Source organism: Bos grunniens, chromosome 22 (assembly GCF_055505025.1).
Source record: "Bos grunniens cultivar Pamir isolate PY7600 chromosome 22, Bosgru_T2T1.0, whole genome shotgun sequence".
Lineage (NCBI taxonomy): Eukaryota > Metazoa > Chordata > Mammalia > Artiodactyla > Bovidae > Bos > Bos grunniens.
The window spans coordinates 7,430,735-7,446,322 of NC_141186.1; the positions used below are offsets into that span (position 1 = coordinate 7,430,735).

The 15,588-nt window shown below is 39.8% G+C and overlaps 1 protein-coding gene across 3 annotated transcripts in view; it reads left to right on the forward strand.

The window, feature by feature from the left end:
• The window catches only part of CNOT10 (CCR4-NOT transcription complex subunit 10), a 58,291-nt gene that overhangs the window by 15,093 nt on the left and 27,610 nt on the right, over window positions 1-15,588 (forward strand). For all 3 annotated transcript variants that reach the window (XM_086365677.1, XM_086365678.1, XM_086365679.1), the window contains exons 2-10: window positions 554-648; window positions 1,046-1,207; window positions 2,418-2,568; window positions 5,608-5,750; window positions 6,821-6,907; window positions 7,481-7,564; window positions 8,907-9,024; window positions 11,468-11,617; window positions 13,390-13,592. In XM_086365677.1, the coding sequence (XP_086221803.1) occupies window positions 554-648; window positions 1,046-1,207; window positions 2,418-2,568; window positions 5,608-5,750; window positions 6,821-6,907; window positions 7,481-7,564; window positions 8,907-9,024; window positions 11,468-11,617; window positions 13,390-13,592 (1,193 nt within the window). The remainder of the gene's footprint in view (window positions 1-553; window positions 649-1,045; window positions 1,208-2,417; window positions 2,569-5,607; window positions 5,751-6,820; window positions 6,908-7,480; window positions 7,565-8,906; window positions 9,025-11,467; window positions 11,618-13,389; window positions 13,593-15,588) is intronic.

Here is a 15,588-nt window from a genome sequence, read left to right on the forward strand (position 1 = left end):
AGGTGCAGCTGGTGGGCTCTAGAGCGCTGACTCAGTAATTGTGGCCACGGGCTTAGTTGCCCCGTGGCATGTGGATTCTTCCTGGACCAGAGATCGAACCCATGTGTCCCCTGCGTTGGTAGGCAGGGAAGTCCCAGGTCTGATATTTTGAAGAGAGCACGATATTCTCAGCCTGGATGTCCTAATGGACAGAGCTATAATCCTTATATAAAGATTTCCACAGCAAAGGGAGACATTTTTTAAGTTTTTGAAAGAATGCTTCGTTCCTCAAGTATAACATTAGTTAGCAAACTTCCCTGATGGTTCAGTGGTTAAGAATCTGCACTTCTGATGCAGGGGGCAGGGTTTAATTCCTGGTCTGGGAACTAAGATCCCACATGCTGCATGGCCAAAAAATAAAAATAAATACAAAAAATACCAATTATTCATTGTAGCTGAGAAAGGTCTGACTTTGGCAACTCCAGGAGGAAGAAGACAATTAAGAGGAAAACTCGGGACGCGTTCACTGGACAGCTGTTACTTCTAAAGAACTATCAAACTTGTGTGTTTGCAGATCAGGGAGCAGAGAAGCACGAAGGGCCAGGCCCGTCCTCTGGGATCACTGATCGAGAGAAGGAGTTGTCCACCAGTGCTCTCCAAGCTTTCGCAGTAAGACACGGTTTCTCCTAATCTGTTCCATCTTTAGAATCTGTCAAGCATGAATATTTTCACGGTGAATTTGTGACCTTTGCTCTGTACTAATTTAAGAGTTAGCTTCAGAGAGTAGGTTTAGGTTTAAGTTTCTTTAAGTTTAGAGTTTAAATATCGTGAAAGGAATGGGAATAATAATAAATAATAATAAGCCATTGCCAAGTTTTTGTGTTTCCAAAATCATATCACAGTTTTTTAATTGATGTGACTATTATTTCATCTAGTGACTTTAGTATATTTAGGGGGATTATATCTTTGTAAAAGCTTTTAAATAAAGATGAATGAAATATATTTGGAAATGAATGTAAAGTTCTTAAAGTTGGTATGTGATTTTGTTTGTGTATTTTTGTTTTAGGCTGGAAATTACGATGTCTGTCTGCAACATCTTACCTGCCTACAAGATATAAACAAAGATGATTATAAAATAATATTGAATACAGCAGTAGCTGAGTTTTTTAAAAGTAACCAGACAACAACAGATAGTTTGAGACAAACACTTAACCAGCTGAAGAATCAGGTAATACCATACATGAATTTCATTATAAGGTATTGTGGTGCTCTCTATGAAATTAAATTAGTTAAGTAAAATTAATGTGACTTTTTATTTGATATTAATAGCACAATTTCTAATGTATCTGCAACATTTGTGTTAGTTTTATTTGTATACAATTTATTTTCTAGGAAATGAAGGTATGCTATGTGATTTTACGTTCTGATGCGTTTCAAACTTGAACAGAATAAGCTAATAAACAAAATCTGAATGAGCTTTGGAGTTTTGAGAAAGAATTAGAATAGAAATATATGAAAAATGTAGCTGCTGAGATTATAATCTTATAGCTTAAAGATCTGATTATTAATAATAATGTCATTGTTTTAGCATTTGGGGTCAGGAAATGATTAGTCTTTTAAATAGAAGATACAACTTATTTACGGTTTGTGACTTGCCTTGGTCATTGGTCTGGTCATAATAGCATCTCAAGGTTAGACTTTTGATACTGAAGAGGGCTGGTGGCAGACCTTCAGTGCTGACCGCACAGTGAGACCTTACGTAACTAAAAACCTCTGTCTGACATCTCACTTATTCTTCCCAGCAGCCCGATGAAGTAGCTACTACATTTTTTTTCTCATTTAATAGACTTGAACGCTAAGGTACAGATGACTTGTGTAAATTGTCCAAAGACACAAAGCTTTTACGTAGTAAGAGCTACATGAACCCAGTTCTGTTTGGCTTTTGAGCCCCCGTGCTAAATTCATGAGAACCACCATACTGTAGCATGTCTGCGGGCCCAGTCAGTCAGTCGCGTCCCACTCTTTGAGACCCCATGGACTGTAGCCCACCAGGCTCCTCTGTCCATAGGACTTTTCCAGGGACGAATACAGGAACAGGTTGCCGTTTCCCCCTCTAGGGGATCTTCCTGACCCAAGGATCAACCAGGGATCCAACTACTAGAACTTGCATCCCTAGAGCCGGTGCTCCACAATGAGAAGCCCCCGCTCTGCGACTGGGCAGTAAGCCCCGCTCTCTGCAACTGCAGAAGGTCTGTGTGCAACGGCGAAGACCCAGCACAGCCAGAAATTTACAAAAAAACCTATAGGTCCTATTGACAGTGTGGGAGATTTTAGATTAAAAATGTTGGCCTGCGTTCCTGCTTATTCATTTAGATTCTCGCACCTTTACTCTTTATTTTCTCACTGTTAGAACACAATCTCCTTTGATTGTTCTATAGGTACACTCGGCTGTTGAAGAAATGGATGGGTTGGATGATGTTGAAAACAGCATGTTGTATTACAATCAAGCAGTCATCCTGTATCATCTGCGGCAGTATACAGAGGCCATATCCGTTGGCGAAAAACTTTATCAGTTCATAGAACCTTTCGGTATGTCATCTGTCAAGAAATTTGCCTATCTCCTCACACTTGCAAAGGTCTGTGATACTTGTGTCTAGATAACCTAAATCAGAATCCTTTATGAGTGTTTAAAGAAAGAAAAAGCAGTGTCAGATTATCTTAATGGTTAGAAAAAAAAAAAATTCTATCACTTCTAGATAAATCTAGGTTTTTCTTTAATATCCTGCTGTTACCCCCACCCCAGTCTTTGAAGATAACTGTTGGAAATGCTGTTTCTGATTGGAAAGATTCACTGATTTTTTTTTTTTCTTTGCTCTTTAAACACTGCCTTCGTGTACCTGATCCTTTCTTTCTTGACTGCTGTATTAAGGAAGGAGTGTTTTGGAAGTGAGGGGGACAGGGTAGTATTTTACTTCATATATTGCCTAATTGAAATTCTTGTAGGTAATCATAGAGTAGATCATATAGAATACAATTAGCCTTTTGTTAACTAGCTTACAGTTACCGGCCTCGAATAAGAATGCTAAGAAAAGTAAGGACCACTGCTCTGCGGTGACCTGAATGGGACAGAAATCCAAAAAATAGGGGTATATGTTTAAGTATAGCTGATTCACTTTGCTGAACAGCAGAAACTGACACAACGTCGGAAAGCAACTATACTCCAATAAAGTTAAAGTAAGGGCAAGGAAAGAAGAGGGCGTGAATAAAGCACCAGCAAAGCTGGACCTAAGAAACGCGTAGAGAGGGCTGTTGGCTTCTAGCCTGTGAGCAAGCGGATTTCAGGTGTCTTGTTCTCCACGAGGTCTTTCTTCCAAATTCAAAACACTAGTGTGTGTTCTTGATTTATAGATCGCTGATTGCTGTTACGGTCACTATAGGACAGATGCCGCTTTGGGAAGATTCCAGGTCCCTGTGCTGACGGCTGGCTGGACAGCTGTCACTGTGGCTCCAGGGAGGCCTTTTCCAGGCACTCTTCTGTCCCTCAGCCCTGAGGACGCCGTGCCGGGCAGACAAGGCAGGAGTGGAAGACTGTGTGACTAGGGACCAGATCCTTGGCCCTGTAACGCTGGGAATCACAGTTCTACTTCTAGGATGGCATGGATGTGTTTTCTCTCTAAAGCTGGTTTTTAGAATTTCCGAAACAGTGGTCATCTGTACTATGAGCACAATATAGCAGAAGGCGATGATAGAGGATAAGGTGTTTGGATGGCATCACCAACTAAATGGACATGAGTTTGAGCAAACTCCAGGAGATAGTGAAGAACAGGAGAGCCTGGCGTGCTGCAGTCCATGGGGTCGCAAAGAGTCAAACACAACTTAGCAGCTGAACCACAAACACCAACTCAGTATTCAGATCCATTTCCTTCTTTGAAACTTTTTTTTACTTTATTACTTGCCTCTTCATACAATATAAGTTTATTGAGCAGATGCTGTTTTGGAGTCGGAAGATAATAGTGAATGCAATCAAGTCTTCACTTTCATTAAGCTTATCTTCTAATGGCAGAGAGAGCAATACAACAAATACTATTGTGAGGTAGTTAAATCCTGGGCAGATAGGATTACCCCTAAGATGGGGTAAGAGGATTGACTGGGGATGTCATTTTTAGATAAGGTAATTGAGGAAGGCCTGGAATAAGACAGTGTTTGGAAAGTGACTTGAGTGAAGAGGAGAGGCAAGTGCTGCAATGGGCGGGAAAGCATCAGAGCCAGAGGTTGTAGAGTACGCAGAGGCCCTGCGGTGATGGCAGTTCCGGGGAGTGAGAGGACGGTGTCATGGGGACAGGAGCAAGTGGGGGCCCTGGGGAGCAGCACACGTCCGGCACTGTGGCCTGGCTAAGGACTGGCGGGTTCTCAGCTGAGGTGGGTAGCCCTTCTAGACGTGTGACCTTGGCACGTCAACTGCATCGCTTAGTCTTAAGTGGATTCCACCGTGGCCGCTGTGTAAGCGCAAGCGTGGAATCAGGAAGGCTTGTCAGGCCCCGGATCGCACCCCGGCCCCATCACTGGAAGCATGGCGTCCTCACCCCTGGACCGCCAGGGGCTTCCCCTGAAATGTTCAGTTCTTGATTATAGCAGCCTTCTTTTCTTTTTGGCATTTAGTAAATTTTTATTGGAGTATAACTAGCTTCCTTACAGTGTTGTGTTAGCTTCTGCTGTACAGCAGAGTGAATCAGCTACGTATATCCCCTCGTGTTTGGATTGCCTTCCCATGTAGGTCACCACAGAGCGCTGAGTGGAGTTCCCTATGCTGCACACTAGGTTCTCATTCGTTCTCTGTTTTATGCATAGCAGTGTATAGGTGTCAGTCCCAGGCTCGCAGTTCATTCCATCCTGCATTTTTCCCCTCGGTGTCCATATATTTGTTCCCTGTGCCTGTGTCTCTTCCCAGCAGCCTTCTCTTAGACCCTTTCCGTTTGTCTTCTCTTCTGGAAGGAAAGGAGAACGGTGTCATGTCGTGTACCAGCTTACCCCTCCTTCCTGCACTGGTTCTTTTTGTCGTTGGGTCTTCCTCTTGGCTGGTTCAGCTTCTGGTGTACTCCAGTCTGCATCTTGTTTCTTTTGTGTCTCTGATCCCCGTGTTTATTTTCTCTATCTCAGTGCCTAGAAAGGAAGTCTATTTTCCTAGAGACGCAGACCTTTTTAGAGTTAGATGGAACAAGAGATCACCTAGTCCACCCCCTGCCGTGAAGTATTCTCTCCACTTTTCAGGTTGATCAGCTGAGTTTGAATAGTTCTGTGATGTGCAGAGGCTGTGCATCTATAACAGGCTCTGGAATTATTGTTTCCTTCCACCTAACATAATACTCCTCATTATAAGCGCTGATATTTGGTAGAGACTTTGCCAAAGGAATTTCGGGCACTAGAATCCCTGATATGCGAGGCCTTGGGAAGCCTAACAGGAGGGCATAGTTGGTACTGCACTTGGCTTCCACACATGGCTCTGGGGAATGAACACTCCTTTAGGTAAAAGCCTCAGGCTTTGCTTTTTAGAGCTTTCTGTGGGGGGAATGGTCTGAGATATTATTTTGGATTGTGACTTTTCTTGTTTTTTCTTTTTTTTCCCCCCAGAAGAAAAATTTGCCCAAGCAGTGTGTTTTTTGCTCGTAGACCTGTATATATTAACCTACCAAGCTGAGAAAGCTTTACATCTTCTTGCTGTTCTAGAAAAAATGATTTCACAGGGAAACAATAACAAAAATGGAAAGAATGAGGTGAGTGCTCTGAGGTGATCAAATTAAACTGTAAAGTATGTTTAGTGTTTGTGGTTATAAGTAGTATTTTAATAGGTTTATTGAAATATAACTCACATACACAGAATCTGTCGTTTGAAAGTGTACGGTTCAGTGGTGTTTAGGGTACTCACATAATTGTGCAGCCATTACCACTATCTGAATTCCAGAACATTGCCGTCACTCCAGAAAGAAACCCTGTACCTGTGAGCCATCATCCCCATTCTCTCCTTCCCTCAGCCTCTGGTGCCCACTGGCCTGCTTGCTTTCTGCCTTTTGTTTAATGATAGCTTTGTTATCACTTTTTTTTTGGCTGCACTGGCTCTTAGTTGCTTTGTACAGGCTTTCTCTCGTTTCAGTGCTTGGGCTTCTCATTGTGGTGGCCGCTCTTGTTGCAGAGCACAGGCTTTAGTATTTGTGATGCATGGGTTTAGTTGCCCCACAACATGTGGGATCTTCCCAGACTCTGGGTAGAACTGGTATCCCTTGCATTGCAAGGCAAATTCTTAACCCACAGGAAGTCCCAAAGAAAGTTTTTTATTTTTTTTTTATTAAAGATTTATGTTATCTTTAGACTGTGGGGGTCTTCATTGCTGCGTGCAGGCTTTGTGTAGTTGTGATGAGTTGGCTTCAGTAGTTGGAGCACGCAGGCTCAGTAGTTGGGGTGGGCAGGCTTAGTTGCTCCAAGGCATGTGGGATCTTCCCAGACCAGGGATCAAACTTGTGTCCCTTGCATTGCAAGGCAGATTCTTCACCACTGGACCACAGGGAAGCCCACAGAGAAAGTTTTTAAAGAGGGAATGACATGATCTGTTCTGTTTTAGGAAGATAATCAGTTTTGCCCAAGTAACATCCATGCTTTTTAAACCTAGCCCATCATTATACGCAACTGTGAGCTTAAGAGTTTCCTGTCACCCACCCAAATGGGACCTGGGATTCAGAATTTTGAAAATGTTCTCTAGGTGATTCAGATTAGCTCACTTGTAAATCAGTGATTTCAGTTATGGTCGAAAATATTTAATCTTAGATAACTTTGTTTTACTACCCTACAGACTGGTAATAATACCAACAAAGATGGATCTAATCATAAAGCTGAAAGTGGAGCACTAATAGAAGCTGCAAAGTCAAAGATACATCAGGTAGCGTAAAGTTTAAGAGGAGTTGTACCTGACATATATTTACTTGTAGTTATGAATAATGAAGGATGTGATCATTGAAAACAGTAAGTAATTAAAGGCATGCATGTTTATTGGTTTTGAAGTATTAAAGTTTAGAAGCACATTTATCTAAGTATATTTTGCTTAAGATGATAATGCAATATTATTTCTTTTAATTGTCTGTAGAAAATTGAGAGAAATGGCCCAGGAACGTATTGGATGATAAAAATAAGTTTGTAGAATTTGAAAATTCATTGTTAACCATATACAGTTAAGGATTGATAAGATTTTTGTTTGGAACTTAGATATAAATTTCATCAACCATGGTTTAGTTTTTAAAAGTGTATTCCAAGAGAGAAAACTTTTTTTTTTAATGTATATTCCAAGAGTACAGTAAAAATAATAAAAAAAAAGTTTTTTTAAACCCACTTTCACAAGTACCTGGTATAACTGTGTTGTGAATAGATTGGGTTTAATTTTCTTAACTAGAAAGTAAAACTTCAGCATGTGTAAATCCACCACGGTTCCTACATACTAGTGTTTTTCTTTTGACAGTATAAAGTAAGAGCGTATATCCAAATGAAATCCCTGAAGGCATGCAAAAGGGAAATCAAGTCTGTCATGAATACAGCGGGGAATGTAAGTTTCTTGACTTTTTTTTTTTTAATGAGTAGCTTTTATGTCCCAAATTTTATTTGCACTGTAGGTATTTGTCAGTTTTAAGTAACTTACGTTTATTGTAGTGTATGTGTACTGCCAGATATAAACCTTTATGTTGAGTTCTGAGCTACTGATCATTCTGTGTCCATAATTTATTACAGTGTTTTTCTCACTTAAAACTATAACAAGCGTTTCCCCCTTAGTATATAGCTGTCCAGAATTCTGTGAGTGGTTTATCACAATTAACTTAACATTTACTGTTATTAGATATGGTAGTATTTTTTTTAGATTATACCCAAAACATTTATTAAAGGTAAATAATTTGATTGTTGCCCAAACCTGCCCCTTCCACATGATCTTTGGCTCGACAGTACCTTCAGTTTGATTGGTGCTAGAGTATTTTGAGTTAAAAATACCCTTTCCTTTCCCTCCGCTCCAACCCTGCACTGTTAAGTAGCCTTAAGACAGTAAAGAGATACTTTTAGAAAACTGTAAATTAAAAGTGTGAAGTCATAAAGAGATACAGTTTATAGTAGGAAAAGTTCAGGAAAGTTGACTCTAGAAATCTCAGGCAGGATCCAAATTAGCCACTGGGTCAGTTTCAAGGGATTTCAGACCTGAGGGGTAGACTTGAGGCTATTATCAAGTCTTTTCGGGGAGAAAAGACATGATTCCCTTTCTTAAAGGATGCTATCATCAAAGGGAAAAGATGAACAGGAAAATAAATCATTGTTAGTCATACCCACATCAGGGAAAACTTCAGGAGCAAGTTTGAGGAGAAGCGAAAGATGGTCTGTGATCCAAAACACGATTATTCTGTTGTTGAAATAATCACTGTTGAAAACAGGCATTCTGTTAGGAAATTTTTCCATCCATAAAATGACACCTTTTTCCCCTTACTTGGAAAAGCATTTAATTATTTGTACTTTGAGTTCTAATGAAGGTGTATTTGTGTCCTAGAAGATAAGAGAGATCACCGGTCTATAATAATCATTAAGATGAAGGATCTAGTTCTGTTAAATTGGCTTTCAGTTAATAGTATAATAGATGAAGACAGTTTGCAGACTATATTCTTATTCATGTATGTTGTATGTGTTTTTTTAGGTAGACATTTAATAATTCAGGTTGTAAAGTGCTGCCTGCCAGGTTTCATTGTTTTAGATTGTGAAAACAATAGGAAAGCCAGAGACTGTAGTTTTCATGACCTTGACTTAATGTGGTTTGGTTTTGCTGTTAACCGCATGCCAGTGCAGTGGTGTGATTATGATCTCACATTAGGTGTGTGAGAACAAACTGTAAGAAACTTGTGTTTTCTTTACAGTCTGCACCTTCCCTGTTTCTTAAAAGCAATTTTGAGTACTTACGAGGCAATTATCGAAAAGCTGTGAAACTGTTGAATAGTTCAAACATTGCCGAGCATCCAGGATTCATGAAAACAGGTAAAAGAAAATTGTGACGTGTTGGTGTTTTCTTCCTGATCCTTCTGTGCCTTGCTGCTTTTTGTTCTACGCCTAGGCTGCTATTCCAAGTGATTTTTTAAATGAAAATATTTTTTATTTCTGCTGCAGAAAATTCCTAGAATTTTCTTTCATTACTTGTTTCCATTTTAAAAGATGCCTCACTTCTGCTCCTTGTCTTTCACCTCGGGTACTCTTTCAGTCGTTCTGGTTTTAATACCAGCTTAGAAATTGTGTCCAAGGCATAAGGACTTTGGGAATGCGCTCATTTCCCAAATGAAATGACAGTGGTTTTACTTTTTCCCTTCTCTCCCATAAAAGCAGTGATACTATGAAATGTTTTTTAGACTATTATATCGAAAATATTTTTATAAATCAGGAATTTACTTATTGCTATGTATTCTTTCCTCTATTTGGAAAGCCTTAACAAATTGCTTAATATTAATAGTAAAATGAAAGGTAAAATTTGCAGCTCTCATTTAAGTTCATGTCATTGCTGTTTTATGGAGAAGGAATAAAATCGGTTTATTCAAGAAATAAGGTTAAACTAGTGAAAATACTTTGGACTAAGTTCAGAACGCAAAAGATGAATAAATATTTGTTTCATCTGACATTCTGTCTAGACCAGTGCACAAAACACACATGTAAACACACTCAAACCTCCCCATGTTCACCCCTTCAGTTCAGTGGAGTCATAAAGGAAAGAAAAAGGCAGTGTTTTCCATTACAGTTCTCTCAGGTACTCTGCTTATTCTGAGTACCCATGTCTAATTCTGCTAAATTTTTACTTTTCATGTTTTTATTGTCGTAATTTCCCCTCAGAGACCCTCTAACACCCAAACTGAAATGCTCTCTCAGACTAAAAAGATAATATACATTGCAGAAATTTTACCTAGGATTGTCTTGACACTGATTTCAGAATTGATGTTGTCAGTCTTTAAAATGGAGCCAGACATGTAGTTGACTAGTCAACACTTATAATCTAATAGGAAAGATTTTATATATAGTTGTATACTTTATGTATTGATATTTTTCATTGTATTTATTTTAAAATCTTTAATTTGCTTGCCATATATAAAATTCAGTGTTTGCTGCTAATAAAGTAGGCCTATTAGAGAAGATTTGGGAATAGAATTTTTCTTAATTGTTCATAATGCCACCCATGAGAAACAACCTCCTTTAAGACATACTTCTTACTCTTTTTTTCTTCAGCCTAGCTTTTTTCTTCCTTAAATATTATCGCTGCTTAATTTTAAGGTAAAATTTAAATTTAAATTAAAAATAAGTTTAAATTTAAAGCAAAATGAAGCCAGCCTTCTGTTTTTAGCATTAAGCATTGAATGAGTATTCTGATTATTAATTTTATCAGTCTAGTTTGGTGTTTTATATCATTGAGGAGAAGACAGACTGTCAGCAAATTGTTTAGGAATGTTTGGGAAACCATTTAGAAAAAGAGAACTAAAGCTTGGGTTGCTTTCATTACACCAAAATAAAATCCAGACACATGCAGGATTAAAATGTAAAAATAAAATCATAAAGACAACAAAAGAAAACTTGGATGACTGTCTTATTTTTGTGGTGAAGAAGCCTTGATTAAACATTATCCAAAATCTCAGAACCGTACAGTTTAGAAAAGATGACTAAGTTTGACCACATAAAAATGTGAAACTTTTTATGATTAAAAGCATAAGCACACACATACACACACTCTAACCAACTCACAAGACAGACGACAAGCTGGCCGCGGGGGAGTCATGGAAACACACGGGACAGAAGGTTTCTATAATGTACACGCTGGCAGGTAACCAACGGGAACACATCTGTAACCGGGTCTTTTAAAGGGATTAAGAGCTAGGAAGAGGCAAGTGTACAGGATAAGAAATACAAACGCCCGACTCACACAGGAAGGTAGATGCTCCGCCATCATCGTATTTAAAGGAGTGTGAATGGAAAGAAGAGTGAAGACAAGGTTGAGCAACACAAAGCAGGATTTTACACGTTCCATTTACACGTTCTTAAATACACTTCTGTCGCTTCTATGACTTGCTGCTTTCCTCCCAGAACTGTTGTGTGGATGCAGTTCATACTTATTACGTTACTAATAAATACTTCTTGTCTTCTGCATTTTTGTATCATTTGCCTGTGGTTATTAAAAATGAAGTCAGAAAAAGATAAACAGGCTAACAAAATCAGTATGCTTAAAAAAAAATTAATATGCTAAATTTACTTATCACTTTTAATAAGGGATTTTAAGAGAAAGGAGGTTACAGAATTTTCAGATGTTTTCCTAAATTTCGAATGCCTTGTAAACTGTTCTCTAGTGTCTGAGTGAATATAGAATTTACTCAGGCCCCAAAAGCCTGATTCTTGTAGGATGTGTATCAGCAGTAAAATTTGTTTGTGGATAAATTTGTGTTTTTCTCAGGTGAATGCTTGCGGTGCATGTTCTGGAATAATCTTGGTTGTATCCATTTTGCCATGAGCAAGCACAATTTGGGCATTTTCTACTTTAAAAAGGCTCTACAGGAGAATGACAACGTCTGTGCCCAGCTCAGTGCAGGCAGCACTGATCCAGGTGAGCCCGCGGACGGGAGCCAGTTTGTGTTTCACTGCTCGAGGAAAGCATGATTTCAGAGAGCAAGTATCTGATTAAAATGCACGGTATGTGTCCTTACATACACATGATCCCACCCCAGAAATTGACTCTGGAGTTTTAGTAGATATTGCTACTTTGTGTAGCAAGGTGTTAGGGATAATAATCAAAAAAGTTTAAATTACATTCAAATTTGTGGATTTGAAATAACAGTAATCTCATGTGGTAATGTTATAAAGCAAAGTATTTTCCTAAGATTTCTTAACTCTGCCAAACTAGTTTGTTTTTTTGTTTGTGGTTTTTTGGTTTTGTTTTTTTTTTATTCATTTTGGCTGCTCCAGGTCTGACTTGCAGCACTCAGGATCTTCTTCCTTGCAGCATGAGGCATCTCTTTAGTTGAGGCATGCAGGATCTAGTTCCCTGACCAGGGATCAAACCCAGACCCCCCTACCTTGGAAGCATGAGGTCTTAGCCACTAGACCACCAGGGAAGTCCCTAAACTAGTTTTATTCTAGCCTTTTTTTTTTCTTCGGGGGTTTCATATGTGATACTGTTGGCAGCACCTGACAATCTTTAAGCAAATTTATGAAGTTTATTCCTTTATATTCTTAGTATATGGATCCTTGATCTGAAATCCTTAAAATCAGGTAATTGTGTAGCTTAAAGACTATTTAGTTGATGAAAAATATATCCAAAAAATCACACATAGTCTCTCTCTGTCCTTTTTTTTGGCCACACCACACGGCTTGTGGGATCTTAGTTCCTCGACCAGGGATCAAACCTGGGCCCCAGCAGTGAAAGCGCCAAGTCCTAACCACTGGACTGCCAGGGAATCCCTCCTCTTGTTTTCTTACGGCCTATGAAAGGAGAAGAGGGAGGCAGGGGAGAAGATATTTAGATAGCATCACCGCCTCAATAGATGTGAATTTGAACAAACTCCAGGAGGTAGTGAAGGCCAGGGAAGCCTAGCATGCTGCAGTCCATGGGGCCACTAAGAGTCAGACGCAACTTAGTGACTGAACAGCAGCAATGAAACTTAGAATAAGTGAATGAACACTAGTCATTGTAGGTATAGGAAATTTTTGTTTCCATAGTAAAGTTCCCTAAAACCCTAACATTAGCTGAATACTTCTGGTTAAGAAAATACATGCTGATAAAATGACTGTGATGTGCTTAGTCACTCAGTCTTGTCCAACTCTTTGCAACGCCGTGGACTCTAGCCCATCAGGCTCCTCTGTCCATGGGATTCTCCAGGCAAGAATACCGGAGTAGCTTGCTATGCGCTTCTCCAGAGGATCTTCCCAACTCAGGGATCAAACCCAGGTCTCCCGCATCGTACGGGGATTCTCTACCATCTGAGCCACCAGGGAAGCCTAGCTGAACTGAAAGTGAAGAGGAGGGGCATCTTCTTACAGGTGCTAAGAGTGTGGAGAGGTAGTGTAAGGTTCATTGGAGTGAGAGAGGGTCCTGTCTCGGTCTCTGCCTTCCTGGAACATTGTTGCCTGAGGAGCTGGCATGTGAGAAGACACATCTCTGGCTCCATGAGCACAGACAACTGAGATGCCTCTGGAGGATATTTATTGGGTCGGGGGTGGAGATCATCATTGTGGTGGGAGGTGTTTACACCTTCAGATTGAGGATTGGGCTCCTCGGTGTCAGATGAGGTAGTGGTTGAGTACTTAGTGAAGAAATGTTTTCAGTGGAGCTGCTATTTTAAATCTAATAATTTGTTCTCATCTGCTTTTTATCATCAGGCAAAAAATTCTCAGGAAGACCTATGTGTACATTACTAACCAACAAGAGGTATGAGTTGCTGTATAACTGTGGGATTCAGCTGCTTCACATTGGAAGGCCGCTCGCTGCATTTGAGTGTCTGATTGAAGCGGTTCAGGTTTATCACGCAAACCCCCGCCTCTGGCTGCGGCTGGCTGAATGCTGCATTGCTGCTAATAAGGGAGTGAGTCTCTATCTTTTTGAACCCCCACACCCACTTGCTGCCCCCCTCCCCTTGCTGACTCTCAGGGACTTTGTAAAGATAGTCTTCCGTTCCTTATCAGTTGGACAGAATTTAGTTTCGTGAAGTCATGTTTTCACTTTCTGGCTCTTGGTGAGAATGACCACATGTGTCAGCAGTCACGGTGAAAAGTTGAAGCCGTTCAGAAGGTCGTATCTGTTGCAACAGTGGTCTGCTAGCTGCCAGGGCAGGGGCCACGTCGTAAGCTGGCGTGAAAGTGCTGTATGCACCCGGAGATTAAACTGGGACTGCTGATAACACTGCGAGTGTGGAAAGAACCGTGTTACGCTGTGTCCTCCAGTGCCCGCACGTTTCCTTCTGATTCAGTAGATGGTGTGGAGTTAGTGGATTACCAGGCTTTTTCTCTCTGACACGTGTCCATCCACAGGGGTTATGAGAAATAGACCAGTTTACACTAGCTTCCGTACCTAGGTTATCGCCAAACAGCGGGTGACAAAAGCCTTTTGGATCTCAGGTCGGGGAGGGGTCAGTGGGAGGTGGGGGAAAGACAGGTAGTATCAGATTCACCAGCTGTCTGTACCACCCGGTCTCCTAGCCACCCCCGCCCTTGCTAGGCTCTAGGGGGTATGGCATCCAGAGGTTTTGCCTGGCATGTCTGCCATGGGGAACAGCACTTCCTGAAAAGCAGCTACAGGAACTAAAGGGATTAAAGAGGTGTGTCTGCCTGGCACTTGTCACACTTGATACAAGCAGTTTGATTTGAGTTTGCTACTACTGGGGGTGAATGTTGTCTTTGAAAGGCTTTAGTGGGTTATTTCATTGTACTTTTCCTTCGTATCAAGAGATAGCTTTCTTAATGGGTAATTCTTAAATTAACTGATGAACAATTCTAGGTATAATTTGTTTTTTTTTTTAAAACAAAAAGGATCTCTAGAAATTGCTTATTCTCTTTAATGAGATGAATTTAATTAGTGTTGGAGGCTCTAGTGAGGTTTAATTGTTTTCTTTTAAAATGACTTATTTTTAGAAATGGTGCTTTTAGGATTGTCTGTCTTCTATGGATTTCATGAGTTTTTTTTTTTTTTTTTTTCTCTCCTGTTTTCTTCTAGAAAATTGTAAATTTGAAAAAAAAAAAGAAAATTGTAAATTTGTAAATTTTTTAAAAAATAGCAAAAATGATTTGGTTGTGAAAACCTGGTAGATACCAGAACACTCACAATCCTGTGCTATTAACAGGAAATTTGCCATAAATAATTATCTATCTTTGCACTTCTCCTCCATCTAGAACCTGAGGTAAAATGAGCCCCAAAATACTCTTGAGTAACATGAGAGAGGAAAATCCCAACAGGAGAAATTATAAACTCCAAATAAAAATGTGCAACATTTCTTTTAATTTACTCAGGACAGAAGGAATGCTGGACAAAGCTTTACTTTCTGAAAATACACTCCTTTACAATAAGCAGTAACCTGGTGACGCCAAGGAGATGATTCATCCTCATGATCAGTGCACGCTGTTGCAGACCTCTTTTGGCAGATGCAGGGTTTTTGTTCACCTGAGCAATGTATAGTATATATAAGAAAATATTTACTAAATAAAAAATACAGACTCAATTAGAGTATTTAAGAGAAGACTACTTAAAAAAAATCACCACATGCCGTTTACTTTTCTGGATATGTGCCATTTATTTTTCTGAGTTCTGAAAATTACTTGTTGAGTGTGGTTACTGCCAAGCCACTCTAAAATTATGACTGTTTTAATCCCATAATATTTTACATAAAGACCGTTCTGGCACACTCTCTGGCTGTTGGTGTCCTATTGACTCCATGGTCTGTTTTGTGGATTTTTAGTCCCATCCAGATCTAGCCATCTGATCAGCTTCTACAGCCTTAAGGATCAGGGAAGAGAGTATGGGCAAGCTGTTGAAAGTTTTTATCACCCCTGCGAGGAAAAGGGGTCAGAAGAGAAGGCCTTCTAATC